The sequence below is a fragment of the Erpetoichthys calabaricus genome, chromosome 12 (assembly GCF_900747795.2).
Source record: "Erpetoichthys calabaricus chromosome 12, fErpCal1.3, whole genome shotgun sequence".
In the NCBI taxonomy this organism is placed as follows: Eukaryota; Metazoa; Chordata; class Cladistia; order Polypteriformes; family Polypteridae; genus Erpetoichthys; species Erpetoichthys calabaricus.
The window spans coordinates 35,974,651-35,997,585 of NC_041405.2; the positions used below are offsets into that span (position 1 = coordinate 35,974,651).

The 22,935-nt window shown below is 38.2% G+C and overlaps 1 protein-coding gene across 3 annotated transcripts in view; it reads left to right on the top strand.

Moving 5' to 3' along the window:
• The window catches only part of LOC114662081 (E3 ubiquitin/ISG15 ligase TRIM25-like), a 34,085-nt gene that overhangs the window by 5,342 nt on the left and 5,808 nt on the right, over positions 1 to 22,935 (top strand). For 2 of the 3 annotated variants that reach the window (XM_028815402.2, XM_028815403.2), the window contains 3 exons: positions 8,774 to 9,007; positions 9,914 to 10,073; positions 15,054 to 15,119. In XM_028815402.2, the coding sequence (XP_028671235.1) occupies positions 8,774 to 9,007; positions 9,914 to 10,073; positions 15,054 to 15,119 (460 nt within the window). Of the gene's footprint in view, positions 1 to 8,773; positions 9,008 to 9,913; positions 10,078 to 15,053; positions 15,120 to 22,935 lie in introns of all 3 variants that reach the window. The other variant, XM_028815404.2, reaches the window with a different exon arrangement.

Below are 22,935 nucleotides of genomic sequence, written 5' to 3' on the forward strand. Positions count from 1 at the left end.
TTATTTATTTATTTATTTATTGTTTGTTTGTTTGTTTGTTTGTTTGTTTGTTTGGTGTCCTTGAGTTCTCTGAAAGGCGCCTTGTATAAATAAAATGTATTATTATTATTATTATTAACCCACAGGTGTGCGCGATGCGCTAACCACTTCGCAGATCTGCCTCTCGCATATGGGGAAGCAGATGTACAATTTAAACAGATTGTTATTTTCATGGTAATTGTTGCATATGCATAGTAGACCTAACTATTTTACATTACAGCGAGTAATTAGCCATAGTAATAAACAGTAAAACGTAATAAATTAAAAGAAACTTATGTTTCATGTTGCGTTAGAGGTATTCGTTGCGTTACACGTTTTTGCTCTGTTTGGCTTTGAGATTAACACAAATACTTTTTAAATTTACACATTTACTGTAAAACTTCAGTAAAATGATTTTTTTCATTAACTGTTTGTCAATATCGCATTGAATTTTGATTCCATGTTTGGACTTACATCGAGACAATGCAACGTATAACTGCCCGTGAGTGAATATTGTTTCTTTCTCTCGAATAAATAAATAAAGATTTTTCTAATGTTTGTCCCTGTGATTTGTTAATTGTCATAGCAAAAGCTATTGTAATGGGAAACTGATAAAAGTTTTAATATGAATGGCATATCAAGATCTCCTTTGGTGTCTAATGTTATCCACGGAAGATGTACTACATTACCTTTCTTGTCACCTGTTAAAATTTTACATGTCAGAATTGTTCAACAGCATAGTCTATTGATATGCATTTAACCAATTTACCGTGTAGTCAATCGACAATTTTCGCGTTAATTCGTTTGTCTTCATCGTTTCTCGGTACTAGATTTGCCCATGTACTCATTTCTTCTGTTGATAACCCTTCGGGATGAAATTCTTCAATAAGATTTGGACATAATAAGTCTTTTTTTTATTGGGAACTTAAAGTGAGGAAAATGTAAAAATTTATAAGAGCTGAGAGCACAGGAACTGTGTCTGACAAAAGCGTTCACACGACTGAGAGGTGAGGGGACCGTGGGCGTAGTTGAAAATGGTTGAGAGGAGGGCGGGACTTGAAAAAATCTCTTGGCAATAGTCTCGTCTCAAGATTTGCTTTTATAATAGAGAGACTAGTCCCATCTGAACTAGTGTGGTGATGAGGTGTCACCCGTTGCATGGATGCACTCGGGTCCTAATCTGGGATCCTGAGTTGGTTTGTCATGTGATGGGTGCGGCAATGCGCTGTATCAGTGCATGCTCCAAACCTCTCTCTCAGCTTTTCCAAACAAAGTAAATCACAAGATAAATGGAATAATATTTCTGATATCAGTTAAGGAAATAAAAAAAATACATAAACAACTGTTGGATTTGTAAATTTCATAAGATTCGTTCATATTTTTCTCTTCTCAATGTACATTCTCACAAGTAGCACTGCTGTAGTACATTAGTCCACGACACCTACTTGTAAGAAATTGAACAGACATTTAAAGAAATGTCATTATAGGTTTATAGGGTCATTATTGTTACATGCACAGTAGTGTCAAGGGGTTAGATATGATTCTCAGAAAGAGAGCACACATCTGAAGACAATTTATTAAAATCTTGGTAGTGGAGAGTGCAGAAATCTGCTGCAGAAACGGCTATGATGCTGGGGTTCTCCGGTTCATGTACTGTAAACATTTCAGGTACAACCAAAAACATAATCAAAGCAACATTTTAATGGCTAGTAAGATGTATTGAATTTGTTGAGGCATCATTCATGATACTGTTTCAAAATGGATGCCTTAAAATGATTCATACCTTCAGTATATTCTGATATGACATGCTTGGTTCTTACAATTACACAGTAATTTTAGCTTACTTTAGTGATTTGTTTAGTCGTGCAGTTTGAATTGGGTGGCTGTGCAGAATTGTCTGTGGACAGTGGTTCTGCTGGTATCAAAGCAATTAGGTACATTTACTGTTTTAGGTGTATAAACTACAGAAATCTGTTTCTCCTGTGACTCTTTATTATCAACAGCAACAAGACATTGCTTAACAAAACTTCCTTTCACCTCCTTTTAACATGTTGGGCAAACCATTTAGTTCAAATACACAATTTAGAGTTCATCTTTTGATGGACGCAGCTGCAAATTCTTTGAATCTTTTATTTACTCTGTCTCTATTATCATAACTGTGAGTGACAGAAACCACATACAGCCAGTGGCAATGCATCATTCGCATTTACCACCAGTTTAGAGATATTTTCAAATGACAAAGTATAATCTGATGTAACAGAATGTTTGTTTCCTTGCAACAGGTTATGGTATGCCTTGAGCATGGGAAAGGCGCTATATAAATAAAATGTATTATTATTATTATTATTATATATATTATAAAATAAAATATTATGTCCTTCCCTAATGATATAGCAGTGAATCTAAGATGCAAAATGAAAAAAAATCCACAAAGATACAATACACTTACCTTCTTTTAATATCAGCTGGACATTCACAATAATGCAATGAGTGCTACCGGCAAAAGTGTAATGCAGTTGTGTGGTTCCTGCAGTCCGCTTTAGCCTGCCTCGGAGGCATGACGTCTTCCATCCATCAGTAGGTGAGTTCTAATGCGCAATTGCCAGAGGCTATATACCTTCTTACAGTCCAAAGTTCCCAAAATAAGAGCATGTAGTTTCTAAATATGGATACAATTGTGCTGGCACAGCTTAAATAGAAATAGCACACCATAAGTGTTGACCATAAATTGACCATCAGGCCATGGGGTACTCCTATATCAGGAGAAGGTGGGAGCGGAGGATGCCATCATCTATATGCTACACTGATCACTCTCTCACTTGGACAGAGGCAGTGGTGCTGTAAGAATTATGTTTCTAGACTTCTCTAGCGCCTTCAACACAATCCAACCTCTGCTCCTTAGGGACAAGCTGACAGAGATGGGATTAGATTCATACCTAGTGGCATGGATCGTGGACTATCTTAAACACAGACCTCAGTATGTGCGTCTTGGGAACTGCACGTCTGACATTGTGGTCAGCAACACAGGAGCGCCACAAGGGACTGTACTTTCTCCGGTCCTGTTCAGCCTATATACATCGGACTTCCAATACAACTCGGAGTCCTGCCATGTGCAAAAGTTCGCTGATGACACTGCTATCGTGGGCTGCATCAGGAATGGGCTGGAGGAGGAGTACAGGGACCTAATCAATGACTTTGTTAAATGGTGCAACTCAAACCACCTACAACTGAACACCAGCAAAACTAAGGAGCTGGTGGTGGATTTTAGGAGGCCCAGACCCCTCATGGACCCCGTGATCATCAAAGGTGACTGTGTGCAGATGGTGCAGACCTATAAATATTAGACTGGACTGCCAATACTGATACGCTGTGCAAGAAAGGACAGAGCCGACTATACTTCCTTAGAAGGCTGGCATCCTTCAACATCTGCAATAAGATGCTGCAAATGTTCTATCAGACGGTTGTGGCAAGCGCCCTCTTCTACGCAGTGGTGTGCTGGGGAGGCAGCATTAAGAGGAAAGACGCCTCACGCCTGGACAAACTGGTGAGGAAGGCAGGCTCTATTGTTGGCATGGAGCTGGACAGTTTAACATCTGTGGCAGAGCGAAGGGCGCTCAGCAGGCTCCTATCAATTATGGAGAATCCACTGCATCCATTAAACAGTATCATCTCCAGACAGAAGAGCAGCTTCAGCGACAGACTGCTGTCACTGTCCTGCTCCACTGACAGATTGAGGAGATCGTTCCTCCCCCAAACTATGCGACTCTTCAATTCCACCCGGGGGGGGGTAAACGTTAACATTTAACATTATACAAAGTTATTGTCTTTTTTTCACCTGCATTATTATCATTCTTTAATTTAATATTATTTATTGTATCAGTATGCTGCTGCTGGAAAATGTGAATTTCCCATTGGGATTAATAAAGTATCTATCTATCTATCTATCTATCTATCTATCTATCTATCTATCTATCTATCTATCTATCTATCTATCTATCTATCTATCTATCTATCTATCTATCTATCTATCTATCTATCTATCTATCTATCTACTGTCTTCTAATAGTCTGCCTGAGTTGTCTCCACTTTTTTCATCCCATCTCCCAGTCAGGTTGCTTACATGAAAGAACTTCTTTCTCCCTGTCAGATGGTTTGTGCGGTTTCATCTTTTTAAGGCCTCAATTACCCATTTACATTAAATAATATGTATAGAATAAACACAGATCACAGTGGCACACTTCAAACCTTTGGCTACACACACGCACAACATAGAGGTGTATTTGGGAGTCTTCCAGTCACAGACAGTTTAACCATGTTAACCACAGCCTCAGGCTTAAGATTAGACAACACCGATGACAGCACCATAGCTGTTCAAGTTACTGCCCATACTTTGAGCTCCACTTTCAAAAGGCACTGGATTTGTTAGAAATGTCACAGTCAGTGAACTGTCTAATTGTTCCCACCCAAATTTCATCAAAATTCATTCACGCTTATCTCCAGATATACAATATAAACAAGCCTGACCCTGTAAGAATATGTGCACAGAGTACAGTGAAGTTCTTACTTGGATATGCTAATCAACATGAAACATGTCACAATTCTCCAGCACCACGATTAGTGAATGTTACTACCTGAACGGAAAAATCCCAGAACATATTAGTCATGTTTACCTATAATACCTGAACTACAGTGAAAATACATATTTCTTTTATGATGGACGAGTCCCTTGAAAGTCTTACTCATTTTGTGACTCTTCTAATATATTCTTTGACATAAAATTGTAATATTTGCTTTTTAATTAGAAGTCCTTTTTTGTAAATAAAAAATGTGATTTTAGTGGCAGAAGAATAGTGGTAACTGAATTATGTTCGTTTTCTATCATTCATTTTTCCCTTTGGGCCTGTCATTATATACCAACATTCATCTTTTATTGATCAGCCTTCTATATTTCCTGAAAGTACTACAGCCCATATCATTTATCCAACAAGCAGGATCATGGGGCCAAAAAGTGTAAGACAAATAAACATGAATTATATTAATCAGAAATAATATAAAAATGACTAATAAGTGCCAATAAAATGTTAAAAAAATAAAAGAAAAAATGGAGATGACCAGTTCTCCATCCTTCAATCTGTCCATCCATGCATTTTCCAACATGCTGGTACTGAGCAGAGTGGTGGGGAAGCTCCCACAGTTCAAAGACATGCAGGTTTGGTGAGCTACTCTTGCTAAATTGGCTCTTGTTTATGTATGTGTGCAAGCGTGTGTGTGCGTGTGCTTGTGTGTGTGTGTGTCCGTGTGTGTGCTTGTGTGTGTGTGCGTGTGTGTGTGTGTGTGTGTGCGTGTGTGTGTGTGTGTTGATATGTATGCTTAGTCTAACTCCTCTCCCCACTCTGACTCTCCGAGTAGATGGAGATGGCCACTTTTATGCCAGACCCGGGAGTACCTCTGCCGTCAACGATGAAGGCTCTCTCGGGACAAGCAGGAGTTCTTGAAAGTAGTGACAGCCCTCCCCTGCAGCTCCCCCTGTCAGATGGGTATACTGAAATGCTGCAACCCAGCGTGTCGAGGGAGCATGCACTCTTAGCAGGCCGTCACCCCCTGTCCATTCACCACACTAGCCTCCCTGCCAGATAAGGGTACAGGGCTTTATCCCAGCCTGGATGTCAGCCCATCCCTGCTGAAGTATATACTGTATGAATGTTGCACAATGTTCTACAAAAATAAGTTTCCAAAGACAAGACCATCTCTTCACGCATTTCATCATAGCTTCACTAAGATTGAGTACACCACACCATTCAATAATAATAGTGCATTTTATTTGTATAGCACTTTTTGAAGTAGGAAATTTCTACTAGCTTACTATTATCAAAGTGGCACTTAAAAATCATCTATGGACTAAGAAGGCTCCTTACTAAATTGTATGAAGATTAAATTATTTGCTTAAGTTTGTCCACTTTTAACAATACTTTTCAAATAGATAAACTTGTAAAACAGACAGATAAATGTATGCAAAACTATAATCTTTTATATATCATAAGCAAAGTCTCTATCCAGCTGACCGCCATCAATGTCAGTGTACTTTGCGTGCGAAAATTGGATGGGTTAGATCTTAAGTTTTACAGTTTTGTTTACACATCAGCAGACATTTACTGTACTAATTCTTGCTAGGAAATCTTGATTCACGAAACCCATTAAACATGTTTTTTTAATTTCCTTTTAAATTCCTGGAATAGCTTGCATATGTGAAAGCAGCTGAAACTGTAACCTCATGTAGTGTAGTGAATTGCATAAAAAAAATCACGACAGAATGTATCTCATTTTTATAGGGTTAAAGGTTTACATGCTCTTTATTGTCATGCTTACTAAAGTACAGTGAAATCTTGTTCCGTTAAATAGCAATATGACACGCGTTTCAAGTCTCACAGCATTTATCTCTTAAAAATGTCTAGGAACAATCAGCTTCTGTAATCGGTTTCACAGTTAAAACACCAGGAATGTGTTTGTTTACTTCTGGCTTTAAGCTCTATTGAGGAATAGCGACCATTAACTCTCAAACTGGACCACATATGACCGGACACCAAAGCCACACAAGCCCTACGTACTCTACTCCTGCTGGTGCAACAAAACAGCCATACACAAATATTAAGGTTCCCTTTAATGCAGGCATGACTGGCTTCCAAATGAAACCAAACTGGTCATCCCAGGTGTTTTCGTAGGTTCTTCCAGTATCTGTAAAAGTGCAAAATGACGCATGTGCTAATCAACATCCTACACTCTTCAGCTTCATTATTAGTAATTAGTACCTTAACTCAAAACTTCTCTCTTTGACACGTGAAAATTTTCAGAACATATTTGTGATTGACAGATTAACAACCAGTAAACTGCAGAAATAGCCTATATACAGTATATAAAAAGGGCTACAGTTACTTTATGTCTTACATGTACGCTTTGAAAGTTCAAACACTTCAACAGTAGATTATCCACTTGGTAATCTCTTGACTAAACATGGCTCAGGATTATACTGATTAAAAGTCTTTGAGGACAGTTTGCAGAATATGATGGATTGCTTCTCATGAAAATAACATTCACACAAACTCAGGGAAAATATGCAGACTCCACACAGACAGTAACTTGGCTATGGACTGAACCCTGATCAATTGGGCAGTGACATAGAAGTTTTAGCTCCATGCTCACCATGTTTCCCTACTCATCTGTCCAACCATTTTCTTAATCCATATATTTCATTACAGAGTCACAAGGGTGACTCTGAACAGGACACTAGGACATAGCAGGACACACTTATGCTTAAACATATATATACACACACACGCACGCACGCGCACACACACACACACACACGCACACACACATACACACACACGCGCACACACACACACACCTATTCACTAACTCAGGCTGGGATAACACGTTTTAAGTTTTAGAGATGTTAGTGAACTTACTAATGAACATTTTGGATTGTGATAGAAACCATTAACCATGAAAAATCCACAAACACTAAGGCAGAGTATGCAAAATCCACACAGGCAATGATTTGAAGAACAGACCCACTGCACAACTCTACCACCTTATATTATACTAGCCATGTGTCCTGTCAAAGACAGGTAGTAGAATACATTTTAAAATATTTTATGTCTTTTTCCCTACATGTACCTTCAACTCCTTACCTTGGTATCCACGTGTGTCTGAACCTCTCCTGCCCGATGCTGCTTCTGTCAAGCATGTTCCCGTAAAGTCTGCTTCACAGGCTCTGTTATTATTTTTAGGGTGACTTGCTCACCATCTGTCAACTTCTATACTTTATATCTTCAAAGGCAACACTCAGTGTGCCTACCACTACTCAATTTGTGCCACCTGGTAGCAACACACGTCTCCTATGTCTTTAATTCTCTGTCTTATGTCTCACACTTGGGCATCCTCTTTCAATCACGTGACCAAAGCCTAGCTGACTTATCACTCCAAAGCCAAACTGATCAGTCAGCTTGATTGCAGCACTGTACACACACACGTGCGCACACACTCATAGACCTTAGTGTTTTATTATATAACCAGTAATGGCGCACTGCTTAATAACGTGCAGTGAATACGCATGACTTGAGCATCCATAGTTTTCGTACTCTTTCTCTGTACGTTTAGCATTCATTTGCTCAGAGGTTGATGTGCCTGCTGCTTCCTGAGCAGCTCTTCTTTTCTCCACCCTAGCGGCCCACTTCTTCTCATCTTTCATCGACATCTTTTCATGTTAAAACTGATTAAGTCAGTGTTTGTGTTGCAATTACTTTGTACGTTTTCTTTAATTTTTCACTTAAGCTGGCACTTAAGTCTTCAATCTGCCTCATGAATGATTTACGATATAAAGTGGTAGGGGAAGTGACGGCGAAGGTGGTAGGGATGAGAACGGTGCCCGTACGCCTGCGCCGCATGGTCGGCCTGCTGGCCACTGTCAAGAGTTGATTCTTCAATAAAATAAAATAAAAATAAAAAGAGGAATAACCTTGGAGGTCAATCATCACCTTGAAAGCGGATAGTAGACATCACGTAGTATATGTGTACCAAATTTCAGGTCAATAGGACAAACGGTTTGTGAGCTACAGGTGATTTAAAATCCTGGACAGACAAACGAACAGCCACAGCAGCATATTATATATAAAGATGGATGATATGATATGTATATTTCCATAGTATAGGGAATTATGGTATATTAAAATTATTTCTTCCATGGATTTCCATTCAGAGGTCTGCTCAGAAGGAAATTGAGGAAGCTGAGAAGTTATTCACTGAGTTAATTCATTCCATTGAAACCACATGTAAAAAAATAATTGAAATGATCAAGGATAATGAAAATGCTGAAGTAAAGAAGTCTGAAGGTGTTATGGAGCAGCTGGAAAATGACATTTCTGCATTGAGAAAGAGAAGCAAAGAGCTGACAGAGCTTTCCAAAACAGATGATGACATCAGTTTCTTGCAGGTAAATTTACTGTATATTTATTAAAACCTGTGATGAAGTGAAGCAATCAGCTATCACAGTGCAAAGCAAGGAAAATTAAAAAGAACAAATGGAAGCATATGTGTCAGAGAAATTAAATGTTGTGGGAAATTTACCATATTTGATTTGAGATGTGGAGTGTGACTAGATGGTGAATTACAGCATAAACAGCATGTACCTTGCTAGTTAAGGAAGATTCAGTGGAGGGTCTGAAGTTAAGGAAGTGAGGCAAAGGACAGGTTAATATATCTTCTGGATGTCAATGTATATATACTGTACATGTATCACTAGATCTTATTAAAGTCTGTTCAATATTTTAAAAAGAAGCAACTCAGGACGTACCAAGTACTAGATTATTATATCTTGTTGGATATTAAGAGGGACAAGCAACTTAAAGCCATTTCTAATTGTTTTACACATAAAGTTGAGAGAAGCCACAAATGGTGTGATGTGGGCCAGGATGGTCAGTCATAAGACAGGAGCACTTAAATCCAGACATTTTTTGAAGAAAAAAAGGTGATTTTATAACCTTTAGAGGGATATCAGTTACTACCATCAACTAAGGAAAAGACAAGCAGCAGAGGACAAAAGCCAAATACAAGAAAAGAAGAGAGACGTGGAAGAAAGAACAAAATATCAGAGTAATCCTGAAGGATGCAAGTCAACCTTATCATGGCCATGTGCAGAAAACTAACATCTTTAGTGCAGTCTGATTTATTCTGTTTTCCTATTTTTATTCCTTTCCTGTATGTTTTTAGGTGCAGTATGCTTTTAATCAAACATTTTTTTTATACATAGTGCTACAGTACAATTCACTCTAGGTTCAAAAATTATTTTGGAGTATGAGAAGATTTTCATAACTAATTCTGTTCTCTCCTTACACTACAGAATTACCCTACACTCACCACACTTCCTGGAAATGAAGAATTTTCAGACATCAGCTTCTGCTCTCATTTTTCTGTTGCTGCTTTGACGAGGCACAAAGACAATCTGAAAAGTGCAGTTGAAAAACTCTGCAACTGGGAAGTACAGACGGTTACCCAGGATGGTTGGTATGAACTCTGTTCTTGTAGAGAAAATGTCAGACAAATCCACCTTTAGAATGTCCTCAGGAGTTTGATGGACTAACTGGGATCTTAGCATAGATAGATAGATAGATAGATAGATAGATAGATAGATAGATAGATAGATAGATAGATAGATAGATAGATAGATAGATAGATAGATAGATAGATAGATAGATAGATAGATACTGCGGTGGGTTGGCACCCTGCCCGGGATTGGTTCCTGCCTTGTGCCCTGTGTTGGCTGGGATTGGCTCCAGCAGACCCCCGTGACCCTGTGTTCGGATTCAGCGGGTTGGATAATGGATAGATAGATAGATAGATAGATAGATAGATAGATAGATAGATAGATAGATAGATAGATAGATAGATAGATAGATAGATAGATAGATAGATAGATAGATAGATAGATAGATAGATTCATTTGTCCCAAGCAGGAAATTTTGCTTTTTACAGAAGCTCAATAAATAAAGAATTATTATAACAACAAAACCACCTCAAATATACAGCTGAATTACTAGAAAACAAAGACAACTTGGCTAAAGATAAAGTAAGGAGTCACAGTGAGTCATCATAAAGGTGTATTGCTGTTGATACAAAGGAGCCCAATAGCGTATTCTTGACACACTTCTGTTGAATAATTAGCTGTATGAGTACTTCATGCTAGTGTGTCATAGAGAGGATGTGCAACATTGCTCATAATGGTGTTCAGTTTTGTCTTCATTCTGTACTTCACTACTGCCTCCAACGAATTGAGCGTGACACCATAACTGAATCTGTCCTCATAATCAGCTTGTTGATTTGGTGGGCCTCTCTTGAAGTAATGTTACTGGTCCAGAATACCTCTGTGTAGAAAATCGCACTGACCATCATAGAGATGTTGAAAATTTAGAACATGTAACCATTGTGCTGCAGATAGACAACAGCATCTTTCATTCTAATCCTATTAAAAAACATCCAGCTTTCCCCTTTCTTCTATAGTTCTTCTGTGCTTTGAGATCAGTCCAGCCTGTCATTAATGTGGACCCTCAAGTACTTGTTGCAGTGCACCATCCACACCTCCACATTCACAACCTGAATAGTGACGAGATGTAGAGGCTTCTGGTGCTGCAAAACTCAATAACCTTTCCTTGGTTTTGTTGATGTTAAGATAAAGACAATTTTCTTTGCACCAAGGAACAAAGTTCTCCATCTGACTCCTATACTCTGTCTCATCCTCCTTATCATTACTACCTATCAGTGCAGAATCATGGGATATTTACTGCAAGTGACATGACCTGGTGTTATATTTACAGTCTGAAGTATACAGGATGAAGAAAAAAGAAGTCAGGACAGTTTCTTGTGGTGGTCCAATGTTGCTTACATCCACATGAGAGACACAGTACTTGAGCCTCAGAAACTATGGTCTGCCAGACACAGTAGGCTCTTCCACTTGCATATCTCTGAGCAGCAATAGCTGGATGGTACCGAAGGCAATGAATAAATCAAAAAACATAATCCTCACTATGCTGCAAGCTTTGCCCAAATGGGAATAAGAATGTTGAGTAGATAGATAATTGCATCTTTCACTCTAAGCTTTGTCCAATAGACAAACTATTGTGAGGCCATTGGTCTTTCAAAAGAGGACTCTTATAGTTGTAGGACCAGCCTCAAAAAGATTTTCATGATATAGGACGTATGTGCCACTGGTCTGTAATCATTGGGGGAAGATTCACCTGTTTTTTTTGAAATTGGAACAATATAGGATGATTTCCACTCTTTGCAGCCTTAGTGACAGACTCAACAGGTAGCAGAGGATACCACAAAGCTGGTCAGCCAAGCCCTAAGAACTTGAGAACTGACTCTGTCAGATCCTACAGCATTTCCTGTATCTAGTCTCCTCTGTCTTTTCCTCACTTAGTCTTCAGTTATGGATACTCCATACTGATGGTCAGTGATGGACTCATAACTAGGCCTTACCAAGAGAAGTGGTAGGAGTGGTTGATGCAGTAGGGATGGTATAGGGAGGACTGGTCATTGGGAAAATCAAGAGGGAAAATCTATTAAGAAAAGGGTTCAGGGCATTAGATTTGTTCACATTTCTTTCTAGCCCTGGATTGCTTGTGTCCAGGATGTGTGCCCAGTTTATTCCTAACATCTTTCATGTTGCTCTGAGTTTTCTGTTTGAGGTCTGTAAGCTTCCTTCTCTTCAATGAGCATTTTCTTCAGTACTGGCTTTATACCCTTTATAACTTTTTTGTCACTTGAATGTTCTCTACTTCTCATTCAGAAGACGTTTTTAGCTTTTTAGTAATCCGGGGCTTGTTTGGAAATCTGTGGACTCTTTCTGAGGGAATAATAGAGTCAACACAGAAGTTAATATAGTCTCTGATGCAGTAACACATAGTCCCTTGATAGGGTACTCATGTGACTCACATATCCTTTCCCAGTGTGTCTTTGTAAGTCTGAGGCAACTGTACTTAATGTGCAGCTCTGGCATGGCATGATGTGAATGGCCAGGCATTGGAGTGAATTGAAGCCCCACCCATTTCATTGGCCCACCTCCTGCTTTGCACATTGTAGCATATCTCACATCCAGGTGTGGGATCACTGAGCAACTAGACTGCCTCGGCCTACTAAGAGGACTTCAGTTAAGGCACAAGAGTTAAAAGGATGCCTGTTTTAACTGAAATTTAACTTGCTGTATGTTTGTTCTTCGAAGCTGAAACATCACATTTTTCATATGTTTTTGATTATAATTTCATCATCCCACTAAACTAATGCTAAAATTTAACTCATTACAACATGGTTTAAACAGAGACAAGAGTTTTATGACCAGACATAAGAACTATTTACATCTCTCTGACTGACCCAGTCGATTTGATTATAGAACCACATTGTAAGGAAAACTCATCAAAATCTTCAAAAGACTTTGTTGGACAAAAGATCTTGACTATACATTGTTCTGCTCTCCTGCTAAATGGATCTTTGGCTGGAGAGGTCTGTTAATTTTTGACATTGAAGATGACCTACTTAAAGGTTTTGTTTCTTTCCCAGTGTATATATGAACACTGGAAACTCCAGTTTCTGTACTGCAGCTTGCCAGGAGAAGGGGCCTGAGCTGCCTCAAAAGCTTGCATATTGTAATCTGTTCAGTTAGCCAAAAAAGGTGTCATTTTGCTTCACTTCTCATTGCATCAGCCCACTAAGGATTACTGTTCGTTCAGGAATTTATTTTAAGTCTCATTTTTGGACTGTTTGTTTGGAGTTGTCATCACATGTAGTGTGCTCCTTCACAGGCAGATATCCATCAGACATTTACTGAATACCGTAAGACAAGGTTTGAATTTTTCCAAAAGACTGTTCAATTGGGCATTTTTGTGTAACTTTCTGTCAACTTTCAAACTTCTACCAGTCCGCTGAACTTTGTTTTTGGACTGTGTGCATGGGTATTAAAGGTTTGTTGTGCAATGTTGGGATGGGTTTTTGAATATAATTATGGATTTGTTTTGTCTTGGTGTAGTATGTCTCTATAGGGGAGGTGTGTAAGTTTTACCAGGCTGAGTGGTGTCCTTGCATCCCCCAAAAAAATAATAAATTCACGTTTCAGGTTCTAAATGTGTGGAGTTTGCATGTTCTCCCCATGTCTTTGTGGGTTTCCCCCGGGTGCTCCAGTTTCCTCCCACAGTCTAAAGACATGTTGGTTAGGTGAACTGGCGATTCTAAATTGGCCCTAATGTGTGGTTAGAGTGTGCGCGTGTGTGTGTGTGTCTGTGCGTGTGTGTTCGTGTGTGTGAGCTCACTCTGCAATGGACTGGCACCCTGTCCAGGGTTTTGTCCTGTCTTGCACCCTATGCTAGCTGGGATAGGCTCCAGCAGACCCCCGCAACCCTGTTCAGGACAAAGTTGGTTAGAAAATGACTGGTAATTCAGTGTGAATCTTAATGCTTCAGGGCTGATAAACATGAAATTCCCTTGACTAAGTCTGATTACCAGTCACCCTAAAATTGGATAATGGCTAAAATTACAGAATCAATCATTAACAATAAATGCACATGACCCAGAAATAAGATAAGCAGACCTGGGAAACAACTGGATGTAAAGATTGGCCAAAATATTTGCTTCACTAACAGGCTGGGATAACCACTAGAAATATAATTAGTTTTGTAACCACTGTACATTGAAGTAATGACTGCTAATTCATAAATAGCTAAGCAGTGTAAATTTCTTTTGACTACCAGGCATTTCAGTGACAAGAAAACTGCAGACTTCTAAAGCCTAAAAGAAAGGCAGTATAGTGATGGCAGTTTCTGCAACATTTAATTGACAAGGCACAATAAAATAAAACTTGTCAGCAAGTCCAAGGCATTGAAGAGTAATATGCATGGTAAATAAAAGTGTGAATTGTTTACTCATGTGCTTTTTATGCACAATTAATACATGTAGGAGGGAAAAAGAAAAAGCACCATAATATAACTAAGAGTTAAGCTGTCTTGCATTGTATTCAGCCCACCTCATACATTACAAGCACACTTTAAATTGAAATGGTCACATAGATATTCAGAATAGTAAGTTACCATGGAAACAGAAAAACGTGTGTGTTATACTATCTTCTTTTAAGCATAAAATGTCTGAAATAATTATATTCATTTCTACTGAAAAGCAATGATATTGCAATCTTCCTTATTAAGAGATTACATGGTGCTCACAGTGATGAATCTTAGGCTGTAAGGCAGAAAAAATTAAAAATGCAACAGACAATGTAATGTACTACTTGGCCAGATTTCAATTTTCTCCTGTTTTAATACAGCTAGGAAATAAAGACAGTGGAAGAATGATAAAGCAATGTGGAAAAAAGATAAACTCTATAAAAACAAAAAGAACGAGAACTTTAAGTGTACATGCAGCCAAAACTGAATAACTGAATATTCTTAAATTCCAAATGAATAATTCAACTATTATTTTTCTTTCTTTTTTCTATACAGTGTGTGTATCTCCCTTCTACAGCCTGCAACCTGTGGAAATGAAACATAGAGAACAATTTTTAAAATGTAAGACCATTATGTTTTGTTTTGTCCAACGGAGGTGCCTAAAGCGCCTTGAGTTCTTCATATCAGTCATTTGATCCTGTTACTCCTGACACACACCATACAAAATATTTTTTTGCATATACATACTGTACACCAATACACACTACTTTATTTATAATAATGATGCTTTCATAACTTCACTTCATTTTTGATTCTGCCAATTTATAACTTACTTATTTATTTCTTAGGCTTCAAATATATACTGACAACACAGCCATGAGGTACAAATAAGAAAGCAATGCCTCTGTGGGATATGTACATCTCTCTATTATAAAAGACAATCTTGAGACAAGACGAAACTATTAACATGAGATTTTTTTAAGTCTGGCCCTCCTCTCAACCATAAAGTTTTCCTCACTTTAAGTTCCCAATAAAAGAAGACTTATTATGTCCAAATCTTATTGAAGAATTTAATTCCAAAGGGTTAACAACAGAAGAAATGAGTAAATTGTCAATCCTAGCACCAAGAAATAATGAAGTCAAACGAATTAACGTGACAAGTGTCGATCGGTTACACAGCAGATTGGTTAAATGCGTATCAATAGACAATGCTGAAACAGTTGGTGGTGATGGTGCGTAAGATAAAAACATCAACTTTCAATATCCTGTAGAATATCTACAACCGTTAAAACCATCCGGTCTTCCACTGGCTGAATTACTGTTGAAAGAAGGTCGAATTGTAATGTTATTGCATAATTTATGTCTGAGTGATGGACTATGTAATAGGGCAAGATTAGTTGTATTGAAAATTGGTCAAAAAATTCTGACGTAAAATTTTAACAGGTGAAAAGAAAGGTAACATAGTACATCTTCCATGGATAACATTAGACACCAAAGGAGATCTTGATATGCCATTCATATTAAAACGTTTACAGTTTCCCGTTAGAATAGCTTTTGCTATGACAATTAACAAATCATAGGGACAAACATTCGAAAAAGTCGGTTTATTTATTAGAGAGAAAGAAACGTACTTCACTCACGGGCAGTTATACGTTTTATGGACACGATGCAACTCCAAACACGGAATCAAAATTCAAAGCGATATTGACGAAAAGTTAATTCCAAATATTGTTTTTACTGAAGTTTTACAGTAAAAGTGTAAGTTTAAAAAGTATTTGCGTGTTAATTTCAAAGCCAAACAGAACGAAAACGTATAATGCAACGAATACCTCTAACGCAACATGAAACATAATTTTCTTTCAATCTATTACATTTTACTATTTTTTACTGTGGTTAATTACTCGCTGTAATGTAAAGTAATTATGTAACAATTCCCATGAAAATAACAATCTGTTTAAATTGTACATCCGTTTCCCCATACGTGAGCGGCAGAACCATGAAGTGGCTAGCGCATAGCACCCGTCCAGGGGTTGGTGAGAGAAGCGAGCAGTGGGCAGAGCCCCCTAGTTTACTATAAAAAAATCCCTATTAGCATTTTTTGCAAAATTTGGGAGTGATGCAATGATTGATAAATGTACTTCCTGTTAGTTTGTCAGAATGGCATATATTCTGCTTCTCAATTTTCACTTCCAATATTCAATTTTTGCAAGTGAGATGTATCGTTGAAAAGCACTACATAATAAAAACATCAAAACCAGACAAATAAGGTAAAAGTTTAGTGAGGGAATTATTTATAATTACTAAGGTTAGTCTGTTAACTTTTTATGCCAGTATGCTAAGTTTCAAGTAATCTGTTTTTTTATATTTATCATTAGCTTGCTCCACTTTGATGTCTGTATATTGTAAAATAGAATAAACAAGGTATTTATAAAATAACCACATTTGAACTATGTCTTTGTAGCAACTATTTACCGTTGCATTGTTTTTTTCATGTTTGTTGTATATCAGTTATTAAGTTCCTGACATGAAACATGCAGACATATACAGCATTTAGGCTTCTAGTTCATACGGTTAGTTAGAAAAGAAAAATTTAATAATATTGTAGTTACGTAAAGTTGTATGTGCTGAATAGGAGTAGGTGCCATTGCACAATTGTGTTCCATTGAGAAGGCATCCGGTGTGCTGTTTTCCATTACTGCAGACTCACACACATTAACAAGCATTTGCCCTTTTAAAAGCTGATTCCCATGTTACTACGACGCTAAAGATGTTCCAGTTATAAAGGAACAGCATTAATCTTAAGGCAGCTTGTAAACTTTATGTACTTGTCAGATTTTAACTGTTGGATTCAAACATAAGTGCTGCAATGGCATATAAAAAATGTGGTCTTTTATCTTTTAATTGCTTGGATCTATTATATATACTATGATTCAGTGGGAAAACTGCTGAAGCTCAGGCAAGAATGTTTACTGTATATTTAAAAATTAAACACAGGGGATTAAAACAGAAACTCTTCTTTCATAACTGGAACAGACCTTCCCATTGATGACTCCTCCCGAAAGACAAAAATGCAAAGTATGAAAAGGGCTAAATGGATCACCTACTGACACCATGGCCTGTAGATAGATAGATAGATAGATAGATAGATAGATAGATAGATAGATAGATAGATAGATAGATAGATAGATAGATAGATAGATAGATAGATAGATAGATAGATAGATAGATAGATAGATAGATAGATAGATAGATAGATAGATAGATAGATAGATAGATACTTTATTAATCCCAAGGGGAAATTCACTATACTGCTGAAAGACCGGGGTTGACAGGTCCCTAAGAATGTATAGCCTAAGGAAAGTTTAAAAATAGAGAATTTGCCCCAAAAAATTATCCAATGCCTGAAGTTGACAAAATGACACACAGGAAAGTAGGGTTGGGCAACAGTGTCAGACTGACAAGTTTAGGTACTATAAGAATTCTAGGGGTCACTATCGCCCACTTAAACCCAACAGACAGATATGCAGACACAGGGTAAAAGCACGAAGAAGATCTTTTAATTATTTTTTCTTCTTCAAAGTGCCTTTAAAGCACTGCAGCCACCATACACAAATAAACCAGCTATAAATCAATACAATATTATCCTCCACAACTCCCAGCAAGCTCTGTCCTACTCCTCCCGACTCCAGATCGCCTGCTGGGTCTTCAGCAGTCCTTTATATAGTGCCCAACCCGGAAGTGCTTCTGTTCTTCCTTCCACGTGACTTGCCAGCACTTCTGGGTCAGAAGGAGAACTCAAATTCTTTAGTCAGCCTGGAAGTATACAATGCAATACAATACAATACAATACAATACAATACAATACAATACAATACAATACAATACAATTTATTTTTGTATAGCCCAGAATCACACAAGAAGTGCGGCAGTGGGCTTTAACAGGCCCTGCCTGTTGACAACCCACCAACCCTGACTCTCTAAGAAAACAAGGAAAAACTCCCAAAAAAAACCTTGTAGGGAAAAATGGAAGAAACCTTGGGAAAGGCAGTTCAAAGTGCAGTGGGTGTCAAAAAGAAGGAGGTCGATATAATACAATACACAGAACGGAACAAATCCTCAATACAGTATAAAAATAAAATATTTACAAGTACGGACCAGAATTTAACAGTAGATGATATCACATAATATGATTTTGGATTTGTTTAGGGTTACCAGGGTTGGTAGAGAGATCCTGCCCCAAGTGGAGGAGTTCAAGAATCTCGGGATCTTGTTCACGAGTGAGGGAAGAATGGAGCGTGAGATCGACAGGTAATGCGAGTAATGCAGTAATGCGAGCTCTGCATCGGTCTGTCGTGGTGAAAAAGGAGCTGAGCCACAAGGCGAAGCTCTCAATTTACCAGTCGATATATGTTCCTACCCTCACCTATGGTCATGAGCTATGGGTAGTGACCGAAAGAACAAGATCGCGAATACAAGCGGCTGAAATGAGTTTCCTCCGCAGGGTGTCTGGGCTTTCCTTTAAAGATAGGTTGAGAAGCTCAGTCATCCGGGAGGGGCTCAGAGTAGAGCCGCTGCTCCTCCGCATCGAGAGCAGTCAGATGAGGTGGCTCGGGCATCTGATCAGGATGCCTCCTGGACGCCTCCCTGGTGAGGTGTTCCAGGCATGTCTAACTGGGAGGAGGCCCAGGGGAAGACCCAGGACACGCTGGAGGGACTATGTCTCTTGGCTGGCCTGGGAACGCCTTGGGATTCCCCCGGAAGAGCTAGAAGAATTGATGGGGAGAGGGAAGTCTGGGCATCTCTGCTCAAGCTGCTGCCCCCCACGACCCGACCTCGGATAAGCAGAAGAGAATGGATGGATGGATAGATGGATTTGTTTAGAGTCCTGAAGACCTCGGCCACCAAGCTGCCTCCCCCATTTGACCATTCCACAGCCTAAACAGCGCTGGGCCAGCCAATCCGATTAAAGGACTCCTCTACCCCATGATTCCTGCGATCCTCCATCAGGGATGACTTTACCTTAAAAGCTGAGACCGAAGGGGCATCTCTTATAGTAGCAGGCAGACCATTCCACAGTTCACGGGCCCTGTAACAAAAAGCTCGACCTCCCACTGTTATTTTATTAAACCTTAGAATCATAAGCAGACCGGCATCTTAAAATCTTAATGTGCACTCTGGTTTGTAAGTCATGATAAGTTCAGACAAGTAAGCCATTTAATGCTTTATAAGTTAAAAGGAGGATTTTGAAATCTGCCCTAAACTTAACGGGTAGCCAGTGTAAGGATTTAAGAACTGGAGTTATGTGTTCATATTTTCTTGTTCTTGTAATAATTCTTGCAGCAGCATTTTGGATTAACTGGAGGCTGTATAAAGAAAAGTACTTTGGGGCTCCTGTCCACGTGATCCAATAGTACTTCCGGTCCTTCGACAGCTCCCCCTGGTGGCACCCACGGCATCCAACAGGGCTGTAAAACCGAACTCCAAGTCCCAGGATGCCCTGCGGAAATCCAGGGCACTGCTACACTCCAGGGGAGATGCCATCTAGCATCTTGGGGGAGGCAGTGTCCAAACGTTAATGCCTTCCCCCATCTTTTCCTTCTAGGGGTATCCTGGCCTGGATGAGCTGCCAGCCGTCCATCACGGTACATACCAACTAAGCTCGAGGTAGGGGGTCCCCTTGGAGATATTTCAGAGTGATAGAATGGGTACATACCATCAAACAATGGGGGGATGGGAGAGTCCCTCTTGGAGATTTTACAACGGTAAAGAATACATAAAAATATGAGTAGCAGGGGAAGCGGTGCCAGATGGATGAAAATCATGAAAAAATGTGGTGAAGGGGGGATTGAAAAATATTCCACAATACCACGTTGCTTTCAAAAAAGTAGCCCAAAAAAATGCAAACCACACAAGAACATTTATTTCCTGTGGAAGACAATCATAAATTTAAAAAGACAAAACTGCAGACCTGGAAACACTGCTAAGGACCCCAAGGTTGACTTTTTTCTGACAGGAAAAGTAAAACTAATTTAAAAAGTGCCTTTTCTGGTGAGGTCCATCATTTCAGAAGCATATAAAGGAAATGTGCTCAGCTGTCTGGAGGCTGATTTCATTTATTATGGCATTTCACATGGTATTTAGTTCTCAGTTTTTAATCCAAATCATAATGTGTAAGCCTACATTGATCAGCACATGCTCCCAGCCTCCTCCTCGTACATGTGTGATTTAAATAATAAGAATTAATAAAGTGTTTCATGTATTTAACACTGTTCTTATTTTAAAATGCAAATGCAAAGATTCTTTTCTTTTTTCATATTTAATGCATTATAGATTAGTATCACCCAGAATTTTTTATCTGACATGCCCTTTGATCTGTAGTCTGAGGCATTACAGACTAATCCTTTTTATCAGTTTTTATAAAATTATTTGTACACTCCATTAAAAAAATACTATTGTTGATATTTTTGATAATGAAATTCTTGAGTTTAAATTACTTTTTGCTAATATAATATCATTGTCAGGCATGTATCAGGCAAAATGCTTTGCTTTTCTTGGAATTCTCTGTTCAAAAGATATAAAAGACCAATTTGTGATTTAAAATTAGCCAGGTCTGTTTGAGTGGGATGGTTTGTGCAAGATGCATTGGTTTTTACATCTGCACACCCTTCTGCCTTAACCTGAAGAATTTATTCCTAAAGTCTTTTTTTTTCATTCACACATGAGCAAAAATGTGATTCCAAAAAAAATCAAGTCAGTAAGGCCCCACTTTTAGGTTTTCAAAAATATCTTACTATTCTAAAGATTTTTCTACTTATAAAACTAATTTACACATCAAATAGGCCTTGATGTCATTAACAATTCTGTATCTTTTTCAACAAGCAGGATGTTTTTCATTCTGAAGTACTAATCAGTTTAAATTCAGCAAGATTTTAATAAGACAGACAGGCAAATACTCACACATGAGAAGTCTTGGCCTTTAGGAACTGGCTCTGTATGTTTCACTGTTAACATGTCCAGGAATTTACCTTGTGGGTCCAGGATTCTTTTTTGTCTTGAACACAATTCCAAATGTAACGCTGAATTGAAAATGGAATGTAAAGAAATAGATCCATGCACAGTAAGTCAAACAGAGCGACGATCAAAGCAAAAAGTATTGCTAGTACACTTGTAGGCTGATGATATTCCAAAACTAGATGTCATACATAGGTGTCACGACAGTATTTGATCATGGCAAGCAACACAGCACTCTGTAAAACCATGGCTTACCAGTCTTGCAATTAGACACAGGAGAGGGATAAGACAGTTAACTGGATTTTGCACAAGAAACTGAACTGGGATTTGAAAGGTACACTGCTTTTTATTGTTTTGTCCATCTAAATATTCTACAGTTAAAATGGATATTTAAGAGATTGTCATAAACTACACTTAAGTAAGTTTAACTACATTGCCTGAAAAAATGAGCAATATAACTATAGCATCAATACAATTAATGATTTCTGAAATTCTGTCATTTCCAAGTGAAATTCATTTCTATTTATTTAAATTTTCATGCTTACAGCATCTCAGAGATCTTTTGGATTTCCTCTTTTTCCAGATCTGTTCAAAGCTCAAAGAGCATAGGTATATGGAACTTTGATGAATTTAAACATTTTGACTGTTGGTTTTTTAGTGTGATGGTTTCCTCACTTTGTTAAAGACGGATGAACTGAATTGTTCTTTTCAGAATGTGATTGTTAAAGGAATGATCCACCCAAAAATTATTTCTTTATACATTACTGACCCTGTATAGTTTGCAGTGATGACCAAGAAACATTTTTAATCCTATGTTTTCATGGAAAATGGACATGAAGAAGGACCCAATGGTGATCAATATTGAATAACAGCAAACAATATCAAAAATGTCCATGACAAAAATCTCAAGTTACTCTTATCACATAATTCATACGTCCAGTCATCTAGTTGTTTGCTCACAGTGGGCAAAACAAAAGGATTTTTTGCTGAAATTTTGTTAAATAATTAATTTCATAAAATTAAAATAGTCCACAAAAAGGAAGCCCCTTCACACACTGGTATTGTTTTGAATTGAAGGCAGGACTCTTGATCAATGAATGAGGGGGAGAGATGGGTCTCCAGTTCACAAGTCTGACCCCATGTAAAGGGGTTTCCTGTTTGTCGATTTCTTACACTACAAACTGTCATTTTTGGGTGGAATATTCATTTAAATCTTTCATTGTCAAATGATGCCCAGTTAAAGGTGTCTTCAAAATCTTGTTTCTAAAAGTTATTGTTGGCTATCTTCTCTTTGACCAGCAGGTTTGCCCTTACTATAAATCAGTTTAGTAATTTCCAGATCACTTTTATCAAAACCATCCTTCTGTTTCCTTGAGGAGAAGACAAGTGTCACATGACGAGTGCTAATGATGTTGGGTTTCTGGAT